At 38.9% G+C, this 19465-nt stretch overlaps 1 protein-coding gene across 3 annotated transcripts in view; it reads left to right on the top strand.

The window, feature by feature from the left end:
* LOC142049403 (homer protein homolog 1-like) overlaps positions 1-19465 on the top strand; it is a 126960-nt gene that overhangs the window by 83201 nt on the left and 24294 nt on the right. For all 3 annotated transcript variants that reach the window (XM_075077097.1, XM_075077098.1, XM_075077099.1), the window contains exon 6: positions 15196-15352. In XM_075077097.1, coding sequence (XP_074933198.1) covers positions 15196-15352 — 157 coding nt within the window. The remainder of the gene's footprint in view (positions 1-15195; positions 15353-19465) is intronic.

Here is a 19465-nt window from a genome sequence, read left to right on the forward strand (position 1 = left end):
GATGACAGGATAATTTCATGTTGACAGGAAGCTCAAGAAGTCTCTAATCCAAGCTTCCACTCAGATAAGGTCAGCTATGAGATCAAACCAGGCTGCTCTAAGCTTTATCCAGTTGGGTTTTCAAAACCTCCTAGAATGGAGCATGATAAAACTAGGCTTTTTAAAAAGGTTTCTCTATAACATGAAAGGCAATAACTGTCTTCACTTTGCACAGTACTATAATGAACTGTGACTGTGCACACTGGAGGACCTCTGGTAAATTCACTAAGAGAAGTAACTCAAAGGTGATATGTTTCCTCTGACAGTGTAAGCAAAGAACTGGTTAATATAGCAACTTAGAAGTAGGTCTTGACTTCACTTCAACCAACATTTGTTTGATGTTGTGAAGGTCCTAGCTGTGCTGTTCTGCCTCTTGTGCTCCACCAGTAAGAGCCTGGTGGCCCCAGGAAGAAGCACACTGAAGAGATTGTTCTCCCCTCCCTCCTTGACCTAATTCTTACTGCTTCCAGCACCCCTGCACTTTTGCCTAAGCTGATGGGCTTTAGCTCAAATAGGCTATCCTTCAAAATAAAAGTTCTTGCTACTAAACTATTAATTTGAAAGGGAAATCTTGTGTTTGTGTAAATTTTTTCATGTGTCTGATTTTCCTGATTGTGACAATTTCTGAAAATTCTGTAGGGAATCTCTGGAGTACATAGTAAACCATTACATGTTTTTAAACCAGTATTGTCAAACACAGCATAATACAGCTCATACTGTAACATTTTCATAAGATATCTCTAGTAATGGAAGGAGAGGTGGAGAGGACTCATATCTGCTATTAGAAGAATGGTCATTGTGTATGCGTTGCTTAGCTCTTTAAAATGAAGCAACTCTGCAATTGATAAAGCTAATTTTAATGGCTTGGGAATGGATGAGGGCCAAAACTAAAAATACACTTAGAGTAATATCACCATCTCCTTTGTGCATCTAAAGAAGTTCTAGTTTGGAGCACGTTACCTACTTCCTGCTGTTTATTTAGTGAGAACTCCAAGGGGTGATGTAGAAGATGTGAGCTGGGTGCTTGAAATTAGAATATATAAATACCATCCTCATGGACAAGTGAGCACTCTTCTAACATATCTGTCAAGTATGTTCTTAGAATATAATCCTTATGCAATTTATATTAAAAAGATGCAACTTGTAACATATTTTTTTCCTCCTTTAATCACATACATAAGAATTTTAAAAAGCATAGTAAAAATGAAAAAAAAAAGGAACTGTCTTGCTAAGGAAGGAACTTTCATTTTCTGAAAGAATATATCCCTTGTGTTCAACCAATCAAAAATATGGATGACATTAAAAGATTGTGTGTTAATACTTCAGCAACTATAAACATTGCCTCTATAAATTGGGGCATGTGATACTTAACACTAAATCAGATTCTGTGGGGTGTACTGTGGTGTGTTTTTTTTTTTGCTGTTGCATCCATTAATTCACAATCATTAATTTTGTTAGGTATTTTCAATAATACAGTTTTCTGAAATGTGTTATTCCTTTTAGGAGTCTACTCTTAGCACACAGTGACTTTTTGTTGTCATCTTTAGGCATTGGCGGAGGACCTACTCTATTCTAGATTTTCCTAGTAATTTAGTTGAATAATGAACTTTTTCTAGTGTGCATTTTGATACCAGGTGTGTATGCTTGTTTAAATTTGTCAGCAGTGTCTGTGAGGTTTCTTTTATGGGATGATTTGTACATATATTATTTAGAATATTTTACATTTTGTTAGTTCTAAGCTCAAACAAGAGCTTTTCAAGAAGAAATAAAATGATAGTTATAGGAGATCTTATGTAGACAGTTGATACCTCATGTTTTCTTCACTCATACTTCCATCTTTCAGTGTCTTTGTTATTGCTGAAAGTCATCATAGGAAACCTTTCAACCAGTAAGCAGGGATAAGCTACAAACTGAACTTTCCCCAGACACCATGAAGGAGTCCAAGGTGTGTTGTCTTTAATACACCAGAGATCTCTCTGGGTAAATTTTGCTGAAGTTAGGTCAGCATTTCCAACTATAACAGAAACCTCTTGCACATTTTTTTCAAAACTGAGAAGTGTCATTAGGATCAAAGAGAACAGACACCAAAGAAATGCTACAGGTCTCAATGCACTGTTCTCCAGTAAAAGCACAGTGAAAATTTTTGAGAGGAAATAGCCACTTTGTGGAATTGTTTTTTATATCTTAAAATAATCTGTGGAAAGACTTAATACTTTGAAAGTACAAATGTCATGCCTTGTTTGTATTGGAAGCCTCAGTGCATACTTACAGATATTTTTCAGCCACCCATTTAAAAACAAATCTTCTACAGAAACAGAAAGCCAATAACTGATAATCTGAAGTTGCCAGGAAAAAAAAAACCCACATAGCTATTCATCCCCCGAGTCTCGAGTGAATCTTCTAACAGTCATGACCTTGAAAAGAGAAGCCTTTTGTGAAAAGCAAAGGCAGAGGAGATGCTTTGCAGAACAAATATGAACATATTTTTCACAAAGTCTTGATTGCTCAAACTTCACTGTCTCATCCTGGTTGGTTAGGGAAGTTGATGTGTGAAAGTATCTCACGACCTAGATAATGTGAAAAATTCATGCTCATACCTTCAGTTTGGGATTAATTCTTGATGAGGAGATGGGGGGCTTTCTTGAGAGTCTGGAATTTTGACTATTCATAACAAGAATTTCCTATGGCAGTCTGTTCTGCAGGTAAGAGTATCACACAGTTTGCACCCATCTGCACACACACATGCTTTGCCTCTCCAAAAATGGACCTCTTCAAATTACGCCCCAACAGCCAGTCAAAAGTATAATGTTAGAAGATTAAAAGCTCCTCATAGCTGGTATGTAGCTGCTTCATTTCAAGTGCAAGACTTTGTCCACTTACGCTTATTTTGTTAGACAAATGCTGCAGAAATTTCTCCAGACTTGTTCATTTATTATTTTCTGTCTTTAAATGGACTCTGTAGTCATAATCTGGTTCTATGAAACTGGAGAACAGTCTAGACTTGGGTTTCAGGGTACATATTCCCATCCACATATAAATTATTGAAAAGTTTACACAGTTTTAGAGAAAGGAAATTAAAGAGAATTGAAGATTTGTGGCCTTCTGATCACTTTTAAGTATGCTGCAGAACAATCTGCATCAGTATCTTATTTTGATTCTTGTGTACTTTACTCATCTCAAGGTTCACTTATTGTCAACTTTACATTATTTTGTAAAATCAGTATACAGAACATGGATGAACTTGTGTAACTTAGTAGTCATGATTGTAGTCATGGTAGAATACCTCTGTCATATTCCTTAGAAGTACAGGAAAATTAATTGTTACTGAACGATTTTGAGTTCAAAGTCTACAAGCTAAAAAACAGCTTTAAAAAAAAATCTCAGAAAACAAGTGAAAACTTGGCTTTTTGTCAGTTTTGGTATATTAAAATCTGTTACAACTCATAGCAGTATACAACTCATAATGATATACTTTAAAAATACAGCTTTATTCTTTTAAAGCCCACATAAACCTATGCTTGAATGATTTTAAAGTGTGTGTTTTTAATGAAGAAATATCTCCAATTGTTCAATTGCTCAACTTCACCCAATTTTTTTTTTTATGAGTGTGATATGAGACACTGGAACAGGTTACCCAAAGAAGTTGTGGATGTGGAAGTGTTTAAGGTCAGGTTGGATAGGGCTTTGAGCAACCTGATCTAGTGAAAAATGTTCCTGCCCATGGAAGAGGGGTTGGAACTAGATGATCTTTGAAGGTCCCTCCCATCCTAAACCATTCTGTGATTCTGTATCAGGAATTATTTCCTGCTTCACTGAGAATACAGGAGCTAAAATTAAGTCACCTGAAAGAAAAAAAAAAACCCTCCAGCAAAACAAAAAGAAAAGCCCAAACCTTTCAGTTAGTGGTTCTTTTCAAATGTAGGCACTTTGTGTTTCAAAGTCACTTGGCCCCTGCACCCTACACTGGGTGTAGTGTCTGTTTTGCCTGCTCACCTGCTCTTCTGAATGATATCTGTGTTGCTGTACCTCATCTGTCCACTTTATTCTCTTTAAGAGAAAGGATATATATTAAGCTTTTTTTGGCAGCAGGGCCAAACCCAGTGGAGTACTTGAGGAATACATTTTTTTTTTAAATGAGGAAAAAAAAGAAAAGTCTGTAGCCAAGTACATTTTAGTGAAGCTGAAGCTCCATTGAATGCATCTGACTGATACCAATTTAGTCCTTTTATTGATACCAACAAGTTACTTGCCTTCTGTGTTGTCCCTGGTGTAGTGGTGAATAATGAGAAACATGGACTTCTCATATGAGAAGCTGCACGTATATATAGATAGAAGATTTTATAACTGGGTATCTATATACTGTGTGGTTACAGTATCACTGCTGTCTGGAATGCCTAATGATAAGCATACAAGTATGGTGACAATGTTAATGACTAAAAAGTTACTGTTCTTGAAACACTGTAGAACTAATTTTTTTTCAAACTTCCAAGCAGAATATAAATAAATGTACTTTCATCCTTTAACAAATCACATTGGAGATGAAACAATTGATGGATCTCTATATTCTTTTTAGTCTTTTCTGTATTACTCCCTTCTTAACTGCCCCCTCTCCTTGGAGAAGAGGGACACTCTGGAAGCAGAAATCAGTCTGGCTATCACCATCCTCTGCAGTTATTTGATCTTAAGAATTAATAATTTATTTTATTCCTGCTGGCATTAATAAGGATATTATTAGATATGAAGCAAGGGAATCTACATTACATCTGACCTGAGTTAGAAGGTGCCAAACCTCTTAAGTCATGGAGTGTTTCCACTTTCAATCTTGGTGAATTATTAATTGTGGATTCACCTAAAATATGCTATGTAGATCCATGGAGGAGTGTTTTGCCATTTGCAAAGTGCTCAGGTTGTATTAGCGAAGCCCATATGGACGTACAAATTAGCAAATTTTTAATCAATTGGATAACTTTCTCCTAGAGGATTGACCATGGAAGTCAGAGCCAATGATAGCTGGCAAGAAATATTTAAGTTATGGATTCTCTTCCTGTTGAAGGTATGAGATAGATGTGCTGCTGTGCCAAATTCTGCTTGGGTTAAAAGGAAGAAGAGACAGAGCATGAGTTTAGGAGGTAGCTATAGCTCCTATTCCTTTGCTACCCCTCTCATGCCATAGTTAAAGCTTCAGAATTAGCAACTGTACCTTGAGCAGCTGATATGGGCTCCTCCAGCAGTTACACAGAAAGGATGATTGGATAGAGCTGAGTGAACACTTCTGTCCCCTGGAATATTTTTCACTCCCAGGCACATGTGGAGCCTGGCTTAGGAATTAATTGTACTGTGTCTGTTGACTTCTCCCATTCATTGCCAACATACAGTTGTCTGCATGGTGCAAAGAAATCATGGTGATCTTGATGATGCCATTTGCTGATCTTATATGTTTATTGATAGGATTCAGCCAAATGGATTACCTCTGCCCACTTCTTGAAAGAACATATATTTTAAAACTTAAGTTTGACAAAGAACAGAAAAGCAGTTTAGAAAACTTTATTAAAAATACATAGCACAAGTACTAACTTAATATATTTTTTAAAGGATTGTTTCATATTTAACTTAAACCCTTATACGAGAAATAACTTTCACCAAAGGTTTTTTTTTTTTGTATTTTTTTTTCCAGAATTTATCTGGATTAGAGCTGACTGAATTTCATAAACTGTTGTAGCTGTGTATGCTTTGAGGGTTGACTTTGTATCCCTGCAAGAGATGTAGGACCAAGGACCAGGAGCTCTTAATTTTCACATGAAGTAAAAAGCTTGGGTTTAAGTCTAATCCAAAAGATCCGTGCTGTCTTACTAATATGATACTCTTTGGAGTGTGTCATTTTTGTCAGATGAATTAAGATTGTTGATGATCTCTCCCTTATTTAGAGGTAGGCTTTACAAGTAAACCTAGTTAAGGTAGTAATTCCTTTGGAGAATGCTGTGGCCTGAGTCCTCTGGGGGAGAACTGGCAAATTCTGCCACATTCATGTGACACTGGGACCAAAAAAATTACGCCTGAGGGGTTTCCATTGTGCTTAATGCATTTCTTCCTAGATAGGCACCCAAGATGGGTCAGATGAAGTGCCATCTGAGGATACTTACTTGTCTTAACTTTTAAACATCTAAACCTGGGGAAGATGGATTTCATCCACTAAGCTCTTTTTACCAGGTCCATCCTTAAATTGTACCTCCTGCCAACATGATCCAGAGTTGTGTTTCCTGTTTTCTATGGAGGCAACACAGTGTCGCGTTCCCCGGCATTGCTGTCACCCTGCTGTGGCTCCCTGGTGGGCTGTTTCATTCACTCAGCCCGCTTTCCAGGTGATGGTTCCTATCCAGATAGCATAAGCCCCCAGAAGACTAGAGTAAACGCTCATTGATCAAGTAAAAGTCCAAAGTTGCTTTATTGTGAGCCATTTCAGAATGTGCTTGAATGCACAAATAATGTTCAGGCTCCACCTGCAGAAACTGTGTTATTGAAAATAATTGTGTCATGTTGATTATTTTCTGTTGCATTGTGGTAGGCAGACCCCTTGCAGTGGAAGTTCAATAGCATTGACCTACTTCCTGCAGACATGGGTAAAGGTTAGGGACAGGCACACATAAACACAGAAGTGGAATATTTTTGTCTGTCAAAAATATGAAGTACCTAATATATTTTCTTTCTGAGGGAAGAGTTAGCTTGAAGAATAAAATGGGGAATACAGTTAAATGGAGACCAACATCTGTAATTTTACATCAGCTTTATGCTTTAGGGGAGCTTTCTGTACCTAAAGTGTCACATCTTTTGAGTTCCTTTAATATCACTGTAGATGCCACTGATTTTGTAGTACAGACAGAAAGAAGTTTGTGTTGATCAGTGTTTTGATCATATAACAGGGGGCTCTGCTGAGATAAATTCAAGCTGCTGAATAGCAATTTGGTGAGATGTGGACAACTGGCAATTCATAAGCAGCTTCAAAGTATTTCATAGTGACACCAAACAGCCATCAAGTTTTGTCAGTAAGGAAGTAAAATATAAGAGGTTTGGGTTTTTTATCAGCTCTCAAGATATTTGGCAAATGAAGGAAGCTGGAGCTCGATGAAGGTGCTGAAATAAAATGTTTGGGATGTCTAGGACTCTGTTTTCTCAGGTACACAATAATGAAATTTTACTAGTGGTCCATTCATTCTGAAGAACATCAATTGTAAGGTTGTTGCCTTTGCAGATTTTACTCTGTGGCACTGCGATATAATGATGTTCTGTCTTCCTGTCATGAAATGCAAAAGGTTCTGTTTCTAAATTAAAGCTAGAGTAGTGGAAACCATTCTTCTGGAAGACTGTGACCACATTGGAAATTAGAAAGTAATTTTATTTAAACAACATGGCTCAGACAAAAAAACCAAACCAAACCAAAACCCTAAAACTGAATTGAGCTTCATACTTGTAGTAAGTTATCCAACTCTGTAGTTTGCTAAAGAAAAAAAAAATAAAAGGGTTTTTTTTTCCTTCACTATGGTAAGAATAGGTATAGGAATAAGATATGGGTTCACTGTCTGAAGCCAAATGCTTTTTTATGTAGGCAATACATTCAGATTAAATTGGCCTGAATTTTAAGAGGCTAGCTAAAATAGTTTCCTGCATACACAAATTGTGATCTGATCACTGCGTATGACTGAGACTTAACATGTTCTCTTTATTTAGGAAATACTCTGAAATTTATAACTAATGTAATTACATTACAACACTGATTGTATAGCACCTTCTTTCTGTACTCTCCAGAGATTATAGTATTCTTGTTTAATTTTACTTTAACACTTTAGGAATCATTTGTGCTGGGCTTAGCATTCAGCTCAGGAAAGCTGGTTTTTAAACATCTTCACATCATGCTGTTTGCCCTACCCTTTTCCTAGTCTAGGTGCCTTACCAGGGAAAGTGTAATAGAGCTCGCAATGTTAGAAAACAAATGTGCTCTAACGGTGCCATGGCACATAGGCATAGCCTCATGAAAGGATGGGAGCTTAGCATCTGTTCTGCTGTCTGTGAAATCACAACTAGCAAAACTCACATGCAGTTTCATACTCTTGGCATGCCTATTGGGTCTGTGATGAGTTCTGTAAACTGGAGGGAAGAGAAGTGGGGAGCAAAGCTTTATATTCTTCTTTGAAACTGTTGCTTCAATTAAGTGTTGAATTGGGAAGAACTGGTCTATAAGTTGTTAATTTTTTTAACTTCCAGCTGACTTATGAGCCAAATCATAGAATCATTTAGGTTGGGAAAGACCTTTAAGACTGTCGAGTTCAACCGCAAATCATCTGCCCTATGCATTATTCTGAAAAGAAGCTGAAGGAAACCTAAGATCACTTAGATCCCACAAGTCTAGACTACGTAAATAAGAACTAGCAACCACCAGTGAATTAAGGGATGGTGCCATGTTTGGTTTATTTCTTAAAGAAAAACTAGTGATTTTTACAGTAGGGAAGAAAGAGAAACTTACATAGGAACTGTTTCCTCTGAGTGTTAATCTGTAGTTCATAGAGAGTATCAGAGAATTCCCATGTATCAAATTTCTCTTTTTTCCATCCATTTAACCTCCTTTTAGTAAATTTGACTCTAGGATCAACATAGTGCAAGAAATTTAGTCTTGGATTCAGATTTCATTTAAACAAGGCAAATTTATTACTTCCATTCTCTTAAAAAGCTGAGAGAGAAAAAAACCAAGTGGCAGTATCCACTGATAAATGTCACAACTCACTAGCAAGTTGTTTTGTTCAAACCTATGCAGTCAATATATGGTTTACTGTGATCACATAGTTCATGCAACTTGCTGTTTGTTTTTCAAAGCATTTCTGACAGCTCCATAGATGGTTTAGTTTGGGCTTTATATATAGGCTATTGACTCTAAGTAACTGTATGGCTAGAAATTAATTAGCTATGCTTGCTCTTGCAAAGAGCTAGAAGTTATAAGACAGAGTTATCAGTTTTGGTTTATGCTATATGGCCTTCATGAAGAGAGATAACCTACTGTCTCTTTACTATATAAAATTAAATGACAAGACAAAAATGAGCTCTTTTTAAAAGAGTAGAATTAAAATAAAAGTTGAGTCTCTTCAGAGAAATCAGGCTTTTTCTTAGTGCTACTGTGATGATTCAGGTTAAATACAGGTCATTTGCAGTGTGATACAGTGTATAAAAGACATGCATAAAACTGTTGTTAACTGTCATTTTAATGAGAAACAGAGTTTAAATGTCACCTATGTAAACACATCCAGCATATACTAGCGGACAATACAAGAAGCTTGGAAACTTCATTGTTTGTTGTAGAGAAGAGTGACTCTTCTCTTTGTTCCCCACTTTAACTTGGGTCAGGACTGGGATCTAAATCCCTGATTGATAAGGACTGTAGCTGAAGCATTAATTTTGTGTTAATACCCAATCTTCTGCATCCCATGGAGTGCCTTTCAAGAGCTCTTAGTGTTTCAATAAGCAGCAAACACCACCATACTTAGGCATTTTTTTTTCTCTGGCTTTGTTATCTTCTGCAGGAGTACCATGCTGGGTTACCATAGAGAATATTTCTGTGGAATTTTCCTTCCTTAAAAAGAATTTAATTTCCAGCCTATTCCTCAGTGATAACCTTTCATATTGAAAGGTGGTCTCTGTTTGTGTTGTGGTGGTTTCTATGGGCCCTGTGATGAATTAAGGCTATATTATAAAATACAGAACATGAATTTAGGTGGTAGATCTAAATAGAATATAGCTACTTATTTGCATTGCATAGTGGTCTGCCATATAGTGGAAAGAGTCTGTACCATTACTCAACCTCTTTGGTCAGCTTCATCTGTCAAGTCTGCAAAGATTTGGACCCTGCCCCAGTGAGCTGATGATCAAAGCATAGAACAAGAGATGCCTAATAACAGGACTGTCTGTAACAGAACTGGATAGCCAACTCTTCTGTCCACAGGCTGCATGTGTGCTTTGGGTGATTCAGAATCTGAGAGCATGGTCAAACTGAAAGGCTAAATGCAAATGAAAGATCATATATGAAACACCTTGAAAGAGGAATCTGTAATAGCTCCATAAGCACCCCTCTTCCAAAATTTGCAGAAAAAGCTTCTGCATTTCTTATCTTCTACACTGACATAGGAATTGGGTGTTCAAGCACATTGTAGCTCTGAGTTGAGCAAAGGGGTGTGCAAAACAAAACAATACATCCTGGAGTGGGATAAGCCTTCAACATTTGTAGAAAACAATAGAATCAGAAAAGTCATGCTCTCACCTGCTGATTTCAGCCATTCAGCTGCCTTTCTCACTTTCCAGTAGGTGTGTTCGGCTTTGTTATTAGTCACCGCACTTTAAATACAATGTGCTTCAAGGGCCTCCATCTTTTTTGCTATGACCAAATTTGTCATTTAAGCTGTTCACATTATTCTAATCTAAAGAGCTGATTCACAGCTATGTTTCCCTGGTTTTATGCTGATGTAACTCGACTGAGATCATGTAGATATTCCTTATCCCAAAGGGGAGAACAGCTCTTTCATGCTCCATTAACGTTTCTACTCCTCTCCCCAGGGGAGCTATCTTCCTTTGCTAAAAATTCTTTTGAATACTCTGATTAAGGATAAGGATCTCTTTGAATATTAATTAGTTTTTCATTGGCCTCATTCAAAATATGTAACTCAGAGCAATTTCCTAGTAATTGTGTCTTGATTATAGCTCTGAGAGGACTTACCCTTTTTTAATAAATTCCAATTTATCAAATAAGATTTCCTTTTGCATGTGTCCAGTTAATCGCAACTACAAATAAAAAGACAATAAATAGTAGCTGTAAAGAGGTATTTTTGTTTTGTTTCTTAAGTTTCCTTCTTACAAAAGCTTTCATTCTTACCATAGCTTTCTGTCTCTTGCTGGTCTTTTACTTAAATTATTTATAATGTAGATGACTGTCCCTCATGCACATAAGTTCAGAGTCTGAGTGGCTGAATGGGGCCTGTACAAGCAGGCAGCTTTGTATGAAGACTAAAATGGCAGAACAACTCAACACACTTCTTTCTTGCCTCTTCCTGGAATGGAAGAGGACCAGATAGCTATATGTTCCACTGCTCGCTCTTCAGCTTCCCACTTACTTCAGGACTCCTAATTAGGTATAATTAAATGACAAAACCCATTTCTGTTTCTAACTTTGCTTTGACTGTTCAAGAGAGTGGGGGAGAGACTGAAGAAATTTCAGTTTCATTACCTAGGTGTCATGGTTTTAGCTGGGATAGAGATAATTTTCTTCACTGCAGCTGGCATAGTGCTGTGCTTTGGACTTAGTATGAAAAGAGTGTTGATAACACACCGATGTTTTAGTTGTTGCTAAGTAGTGGTTGTACTAGTCAAGGACTTTTCTAGCTTCCCATGTTCTGCCAGGTGCACAAGAAGCCGGGAGGGGGCACAGCTAAGAGAGTGCATCCAAACTGGCCAAAGGGATATTCCATATCATATGACATCATGCCTAGTATATTAACTGGGGGGAGCTGGCCGGGGGCAGGCAGCGATCGCGGCTCGGGGACCAGCAGCATTGGTCAGTGGATGGTGAGCAGTTGCATTGCCTGTGGGTTTTTTTTGTTGTTTTTCCTTTTTTTTCCCCGGGCTTCATTTCTCTCTCTTGTTATTTTCCTTTTTATTATATTATCATCATCATTATTATTATCATTACCATTATTACTATTATTATTTTATTTTAATTCTTAAACTGTTCTTATCTCAACCCACAAGTTTTCTTGCTTTTGTTCCTCTGATTCCCTCCCCCATCCCACAGGGGTGAGGGGAGGGAGCAAGCAGCTGCATGGTGTTTAGTTGCTGACTGGGGCTAAACCATGACACTAGGGCATATGGTACTTTGGACTAGCAGCAGGACAAACTCTAAAACCATCATGTTTAAATCCTTTCTGTCATGATGCAATTTTTCACATTTAATAGATGATCACAGCAAATGCCTTTGAAATTTCTGAAAAAGGGTGAAATTCCCCAAATGCCTGTTTAAAATTTCTTCTAAATCAGGCCATGAAGTGAGGAGCTTAACTCTCATTCTCAGCATGAATGAGAGAGGAGGCTTCTTGGGAGCTTTTAGGAATACCTTGAGGGATGCTGTACTCATCCTCTGTGCCAACAGAGTCATCACCTCCATCTAAGAGGACAGTCACATCATTCCAGTGTAAGCAATAGCAAGCATAGGCCGCTGCAGAGATCTTGCCCTTCCAGCCTGGGACCTCAGCATTATTGGAAGCTTATGGAGCTATCTTAAGGCACCCTTTAACCCATTAAAGTTTACCATCTTATTCTCACAGCACCATTTTCAAGTTTTCATTATTGCAGCCAGGACTGTTAAGGCCACTGTAGAAGAACACTTTTGTGGCTTTATTTTCTGTGGAGGATTTCATAAGGACCTTGTGCAGAATTCCTTCCCAAATTTGCCAGTTTTACATAAACCCAAATGCTTGCCTTACACTTCCAAAGTGGAGAAGGTACGCTGCTACCCTAGAGCTCTCAGATACTACTGTAACAGAATAAATCATTCACAATCCCCCTTTGTTTCCTTAAGCATGAAGACCTGCTCTGTAAGGCTAACCAGCAAGGCTGTCAGAAAGGATCACTCCTTGCTGCCAGCACAGCTAATGTATTGTTACCAGCTGATTGACATTGGTAACGCTCACTCTGCCAGATTCTTGGTCTGCTTCCAATGCATGCCATTATTTATAATCTGTGCAGCAGCTATAGGGACTCTGCTCTCTTCATATTTGTTAAGTCCTATGGTTTAGTTACTATACCAGATGCCAAATTTTGTAGTGAAAGTGCTCCGGTCTCTACTCAGCTGAATTCCTCCTCATTTCTGCTATCCCAAGACAGCACTGCTCAACATACATCTGCAGTGCAGATCACAGTGACACCTGAAGAAAAGAATTTATGTGCTCTTGAGTAACAACTGTAGGTCTTTAAAACCATAACTACAATAGAGTAAGAAATGCAATTTTAAAATTAATTCATTTCAAGGAGCAAATCCAATATTAAAAAACATAAAAGATAAAACATGGAGCTAAATCCAGTTGGCGGCCAGTCACAAGCAGGGTTCCCCAGGGCTCAGTGTTGGGGCCAGTTCTGTTTAATATCTTTATCAATGACCTAGATGAGGGGATCGAGTGTACCCTCAGTAAGTTTGCAGATGGCACCAAGCTGGGTGGGAGTGTTGATCTGCTTGAGGGTAGGAAGGCTCTGCAGAGGGACCTGGAGAGGCTGAATTGATGGGCCAAGGTCAGTTGTATGAGGTTTAACAAGGCCAAGTGCCGGGTCCTGCACTTGGGTCACAACAACCCCATGCAACGCTAGAGGCTTGGGGAAGAGTGGCTGGAAAGCTGCCCGGCGGAAAAGGGCGTGGTGGTGTTCATTGACAGCCAGATGAATATGAGCCAGCAGTGTGCCCAGGTGGCCAAGAAGGCCAACAGCATCCTGGCTTGTATCAGGAATAGTGTGGCCAGCAGGACTAGGGAAGTGATCGTGCCCCTGTACTCGGCACTGGTGAGGCCACACCTTGAATACTGTGTTCAGTTTTGGGCCCCTCACTACAAGAAGGACATTGAGTTGCTGGAATGTGTCCAGAGAAGGGCAACAAAGCTGGTGAAGGGTCTGGAGAGCAGGTCTTATGAGGAGAGGTTGAGGGAACTGGGGTTGTTTAGTCTGGAGAAGAGGAGGCTGAGGGGAGACCTTATCTCTCTCTACAACTACCTGTGAGGAGGTTGTAGTGAGGTGGGTGTTGGTCTCTTCTCCCAAGTTACTAGCAATAGAAGGAGAGGAAACGGCTTCAAGCTGTGTCTTGGGAGGTTTAGATTGGATATTAGGAAAAATTTCTTTACTGAAAGTGTGGTCAGGCATTGGAACAGGCTGCCCAGAGAGGTGGTGGAGTCGCCATCCCTGGAGGTATATAAAAGAGATGTAGGCGTGGCACTTGAGGGCATGGTTTAGGAGTCATGGTATTGTTGGGTTGACGGTTGGACTTGATGATCCTAGAGGTCTTTTCCAACCTTAATGATTCTATGATTCTAAAATATATTTCTTATAATAAATAATTATATTATACTAATTACTTGTAATTAACCATAAACATATATACAAAATAATTTTGGCCAGAGTTACAGATCATTGATTTTCGATTATGCCTTTAACAGTAAGCTAATTAAACAAAATGAATTATTGTCTATATGTATTTTCCATATAGGTGTGCACCTCACATGCTGTTGACATTATAAAAGTAAACATTAATGAACTAATTGCATACTAATACATTCACAGGTGTGTCTGAGATGTTTTTCCCTTGCATACTGAGTACAAGGATACAAATGGCAAACAAATTATTTGTTGGCAAACAAATGCCAACAAAGCCCTGTGTTTCCTCAGAGAATAGGCTACTTCAAGAGACCCCACTATCAGCTTCCTCTTTGCAGTAAAGCAATAATACCTCTATGCTCCTTGATCTTTGGTCTATTTACTGATATTACTGAAGAAAGGCACATTAACAGTATTACGGTGCTGAAATTCAAGACTTCTGTATTTTAAGTAGAAATTAAATATGGTATTTAATAAAGAAAGTATATCTCAGGCATAGAAGATTTGCATTAAGACAATTAAACTGTGGGTCTAAAGCACTACATCAGCTCTCTAATCAAGCTAGTGACAAATTTTTTTGCAATATATTTCATAAAGTAGTAGATTAAAAAAGCACTCTCAATATATATATATTAAAATGGTGAGTAATCATATACATATTTTAGAATTACACACTGTTGCTTTTGGGAAGCTGATATGGATTTCCTTAGCATTTTATTAAAAAGAAGTACCCTGTTGAACTGGGAGGGTAGAGGTTTTTTTCCAATGATGATATATCTATATTAAAAAAATCTGTTGATTAATATTTTTTTAATTTAAAATTTTGATGATTTGAGCACTTGGATTCTCATTGAACATTCAGTCATAGGATTTTTTTCATAATTCTATTTTTACTGGTTATTTTGAAAAAAAAATTATAAGTCATTTTAAGATTTAAAAAAAAAAAGAGAAAGAAGAGATTTGAGGGCTCTGACCATTTTCATTCTGTCTGTGCAGTTCGACAATCAGCAAGCATTGGGAGGCAGAACTGGCCACGCTCAAGGGTAATAATGCTAAACTCACAGCAGCCCTGCTGGAGTCCACTGCCAATGTAAAACAATGGAAGCAACAGCTTGCTGCATATCAGGAGGAAGCAGAACGTCTTCATAAGCGGGTAAGTCAAAGCAAATGGCCAGGATCCTTGAGGTGGAAGTACTGGTGACTGTATTCACTCATTTTGAAGTAAAATAAACTTATTGTTGGGGCTTTAGGTTAATCTTTGAGACAGAAATTAATGATGACTTTAAAGAACACAGGGTTCCTCAGTTGGGAAATTCTTTCTTTTGTAGCAGTTCCCTTTCTGCAGAGGGTTTTGTTGCAGGAACAGTTATCTAACCTGTGATACTTAGGACATGTCTGCCAGCATTCACTCTTCATTTGCTGCCAGCTGCATCATATATGTTTCAGGACCTTCTTCATAGCATTACACTTCAGTCCCTCTTGGATTTAAGCCCATAGAAACTTGACATCAGATCTGTAAGTTAAAGGAACCCTGTTGTAATTTCCACATATAATAAAGACCAATAGCTTTCTTTCACCCTTGCACCCTAAAGAAAACTTAATGTAGAATCAAGCTCATTAAACAAAATTGGAGATCTGCCTCTGGTTTCATAAAAGAGGGGCAGGGTCTTGTTCCCTTCACTGCAAATTTTGTTTGCAGAGGTCATTTGGCAATCCAGAAATTAGAGCACAATGGGGGCAGAAATACTAGTGTTTGCAAGGCTGAAGGCTGCATTATGAAAACAAGTATATAATTTTTTTATTTCTCTTCTCTATTTGCATGTAACTCTTTCTATATTGTAAAATTTATTAATCTTTATTCATATAAATTTCTCATAGTTTAGGACATACTTTTGCACAAAGTTGTCATGGTTCAGCCCCAGTCAGCAACTAAACACCACGCAGCTGCTCGCTCACTCCCCCCACTCCATGGTACAGGGGAGAAAATCGGAAGAGCAAAAGCACAAAAAAAACCCCTTGTGGGTTGAGATAAGAACAGTTTAATAATTAAAATAAAATAATAATGACAATAATGATTGTGATAATAATAATAATGATAATATAACAAAAAGGGAAAGGGAAAAAGGAAAAAAAACCAGAAACACAAACGATACAACCACTCACCACCCACTGACCGACGCTGCCCATCCCCAAGCCGCGATTGCTGCCTTCCTCCCCTGGCCAGCTCCTCCCAGTTAACATACTGGGCATGATGTTAGATGATATGGCATATCCCTTTGGCCAGTTTGGATCCACTCTCTTAGCTGTGCCCCCTCCCCTCCCGGCCTCTTGTGCACCCGCCAGAGCATGGGAAGCTAGAAAAGTCCTTGACTAGTACAAGCACTACCCAGCAACAACTAAAACATCTGTGTGTTAGCTCAACATTGTTTTCATACTAAGTCCAAAGCACAGCACTATGCCAGCTGCAGTGAAGAAAATTATCTCTATCCCAGCTAAAACCATGACACCTAGGTAATGAAACTGAAATTTCTTCAGTCTCTCCCCCACTCTCTTGAACAGTCAAAGCAAAGTTAGAAACAGAAATGGGTTTTGTCATTTAACAAAAGAGATGAGGGAGGAAGAGATATTTGCTTTGTAATCCCGGAGTTTATCAATCAACTCCGCCACCGTTGGTGCCTCATCATCTTTCCAGGACATTACTGCCAATGAGTTCCCATGCATCAATGGTGCACTCGGTACAAACTTCTGCCACATGGGTCATGTGCACTGGGCTTCATCTGGATCTTTTGATCGTCTAGGTCACTGTAAATCACCTCAAGCACGGCTAGGTCCCTCAGGTACTGGATACCTTTCTCCATAGTCATCCATTTTCCTAGGAGAAACACAGTATCTTCCTTGAAGGGGTACCTTTCACACCTGACAGGAGTTGCCTCCAGAGGCTGAGACCTTGTCTCCCTTTTCCAATTGCTTTGTCAATTCCCCCTTCCCCAGAAAGGGATCCCAGTTGTTTGGCTTCCTTCCCCTCTAACTCCAGACTACCGGCCCCATTATCCCAGCATCGGAGGAGTCAGGTGACAATGTGCTCACCTGAATGATGGCCCAAATCTTTTCGCATATCTCACAGCTCACTCAAGGATAGGTGTCAGGTAGTTTCCATTTCTTTTACGAGTTCTTCTTCTTCCTCCTCCTCTTCTTGTGATGGCCCTGCTTTTCCATCATCTCTTTCTAAATGAGTTGACTTTTTCTTCCAGGATTTCTTTTTGTGTATAGGGGCGATTGATACAGGCATGGGGTGATCCTCTGGTTCAGCTGCAACGCTTGTCACCGGGGTTTGAGTAGCTGCAGTGTCTGTCATGGGGGTTTGAGTGGCCACAGTGTTTGTTACCTTCCTTGTCCTTGCCTTTTTAGATCCAGAGGCCTTCCCTTCCCCTTGAGGGTACTGAATAGTGTTAAACAGGGCTCAATAGGCATGGGCCAGGCCCCAGCACATTGCAGTGATTTGTATCTCTCTGGAATTGCCAGGTTGACAACATACTTCCTCCAAATATTCTGCAAATCTTTCAGGATTCTGCACTTGTTCAGGGGTGAAGTCCCACAACACTGGGGGTGCCCACCGTCTTAGCCATTTGCCCTTTCTATCCCACATACCCTGCCACCCATAGCTATGGAGCCTTGGGGCAGATCTCTAGATGATATTCTTAACTTGCTTATTAACCTTAGAGCTGAAACCATCTGCCAAAGCAATACCAGCAGATGTATTTAAACTACCCAAGGATGTTCAAGATACTGAAAAGTTGTTGTAATGAAGGAGGAGACATTATATAAGATGGTAGATAAGGTGCCATTCTGTATTTCCTCCATAAAAAGCCTCTCAGAGGAGGAGGTCTAATTGCTTATTGTCTCCATGATGTGGTACCCGATGTACAGTAACGGCTTCAGTATAATCTTCAAATACCAAATAAAACTCAAGGCCAATGTTTTAATAACAAATCTCCTAGGCAAAACATCTCTAATCACTGCAGAGCACAGCAGACCACAAAAACCAACACCGATCTTTAACAGACACAGCAAATACAAGAGCATGGTGCAGATTGGATAAACTAATATTGAGAACAGAGTCTATGCTGTGACTAGCAACTGTTATTATCTCAACCCTTCGGGCCCCACATTGGGCATTACATGATATGGAATATCCCTTTGACCAATTTGAATCCCCTCTCTTGGCTGTGCCCCCTCCCCTCCCAGCTTCTTGTGCACCCAGCAGAGCATGGGAAGCTAGAAAAGTCCTTGACTAGTACAAGCGCTACCCAGCAACAGCCAAAACATCTGTGTGTTATCAACATTGTTTTCATACTAAGTTCAAAGCACAGCACTATGCCAGCTAGAGTGAATAAAATTAACTCTATCCCAGCTAAAACCATGACAATGCTGTACTCTCTTAGATGAAATAATATATGGCAATTACAGTGTGAAGGGTTCTTTCAGACATCTGCCGGATCTTTCAAACTGGAGGCTACTAGTCCCAGGAACAAGGATCATATTGATCTGAGGAGGAGAAATCCAGCAAGCTGCATCTAACCTGGAGGTCTGGAAGAAAAGCAAGAATTCCTTTGAGCTTGAGAAACCTAGGGAAATGGCAGGATGTTGGGGCTGTCCTATACCTAGACTGACTTGCAGATGGGGATGTTGACATCCTAGCTAAATGAGTTGATAGGGAAGAATGACAGTTTCCATTGGACTGTAATTGCATGTGCCATAGCTGGCTGGACAAAATGCATGAAGTGTAATTAAAACTGGTGCTTTTTGCAAAGTGCTTTAATTTCAAGAAATTGGCAGTTACTTACAAAATTGCTTTGCTTCAGAAATTTTCCAGTCAGGAACAAGTTTGTCATGTGTGTTTGTATATATAGAGATTTTCACTTTACCATCTCATTTAAACTTCTCCTCTGGAAGGGTGGAAGTTCTAACCTGTGTTCCAGGTTTGTGAATAGATTATAGTAGTCATTGTTGATAAAATTATTTAAATTATAACCTTATATTATAATTACTGTAGTGCAAAATTTCAGGTGGATTTGATCACCAGATTCAGGTTTTACAGTAAAGAAATTGCTAAAACGTGGACATAATGTGGTAGCATTCTTAATACTAAAATGTATTATCAGCTTTTGTTGCAAAGCTGAGACAATACAGCAGCTGAATTATTTGCCTGCCCTATTGTGGGGAGACCCAATCAGATAAGACAGGCAAGGCACTGTGGTAGAAGTTC

Source organism: Phalacrocorax aristotelis, chromosome W, assembly GCF_949628215.1.
Source record: "Phalacrocorax aristotelis chromosome W, bGulAri2.1, whole genome shotgun sequence".
In the NCBI taxonomy this organism is placed as follows: Eukaryota; Metazoa; Chordata; class Aves; order Suliformes; family Phalacrocoracidae; genus Phalacrocorax; species Phalacrocorax aristotelis.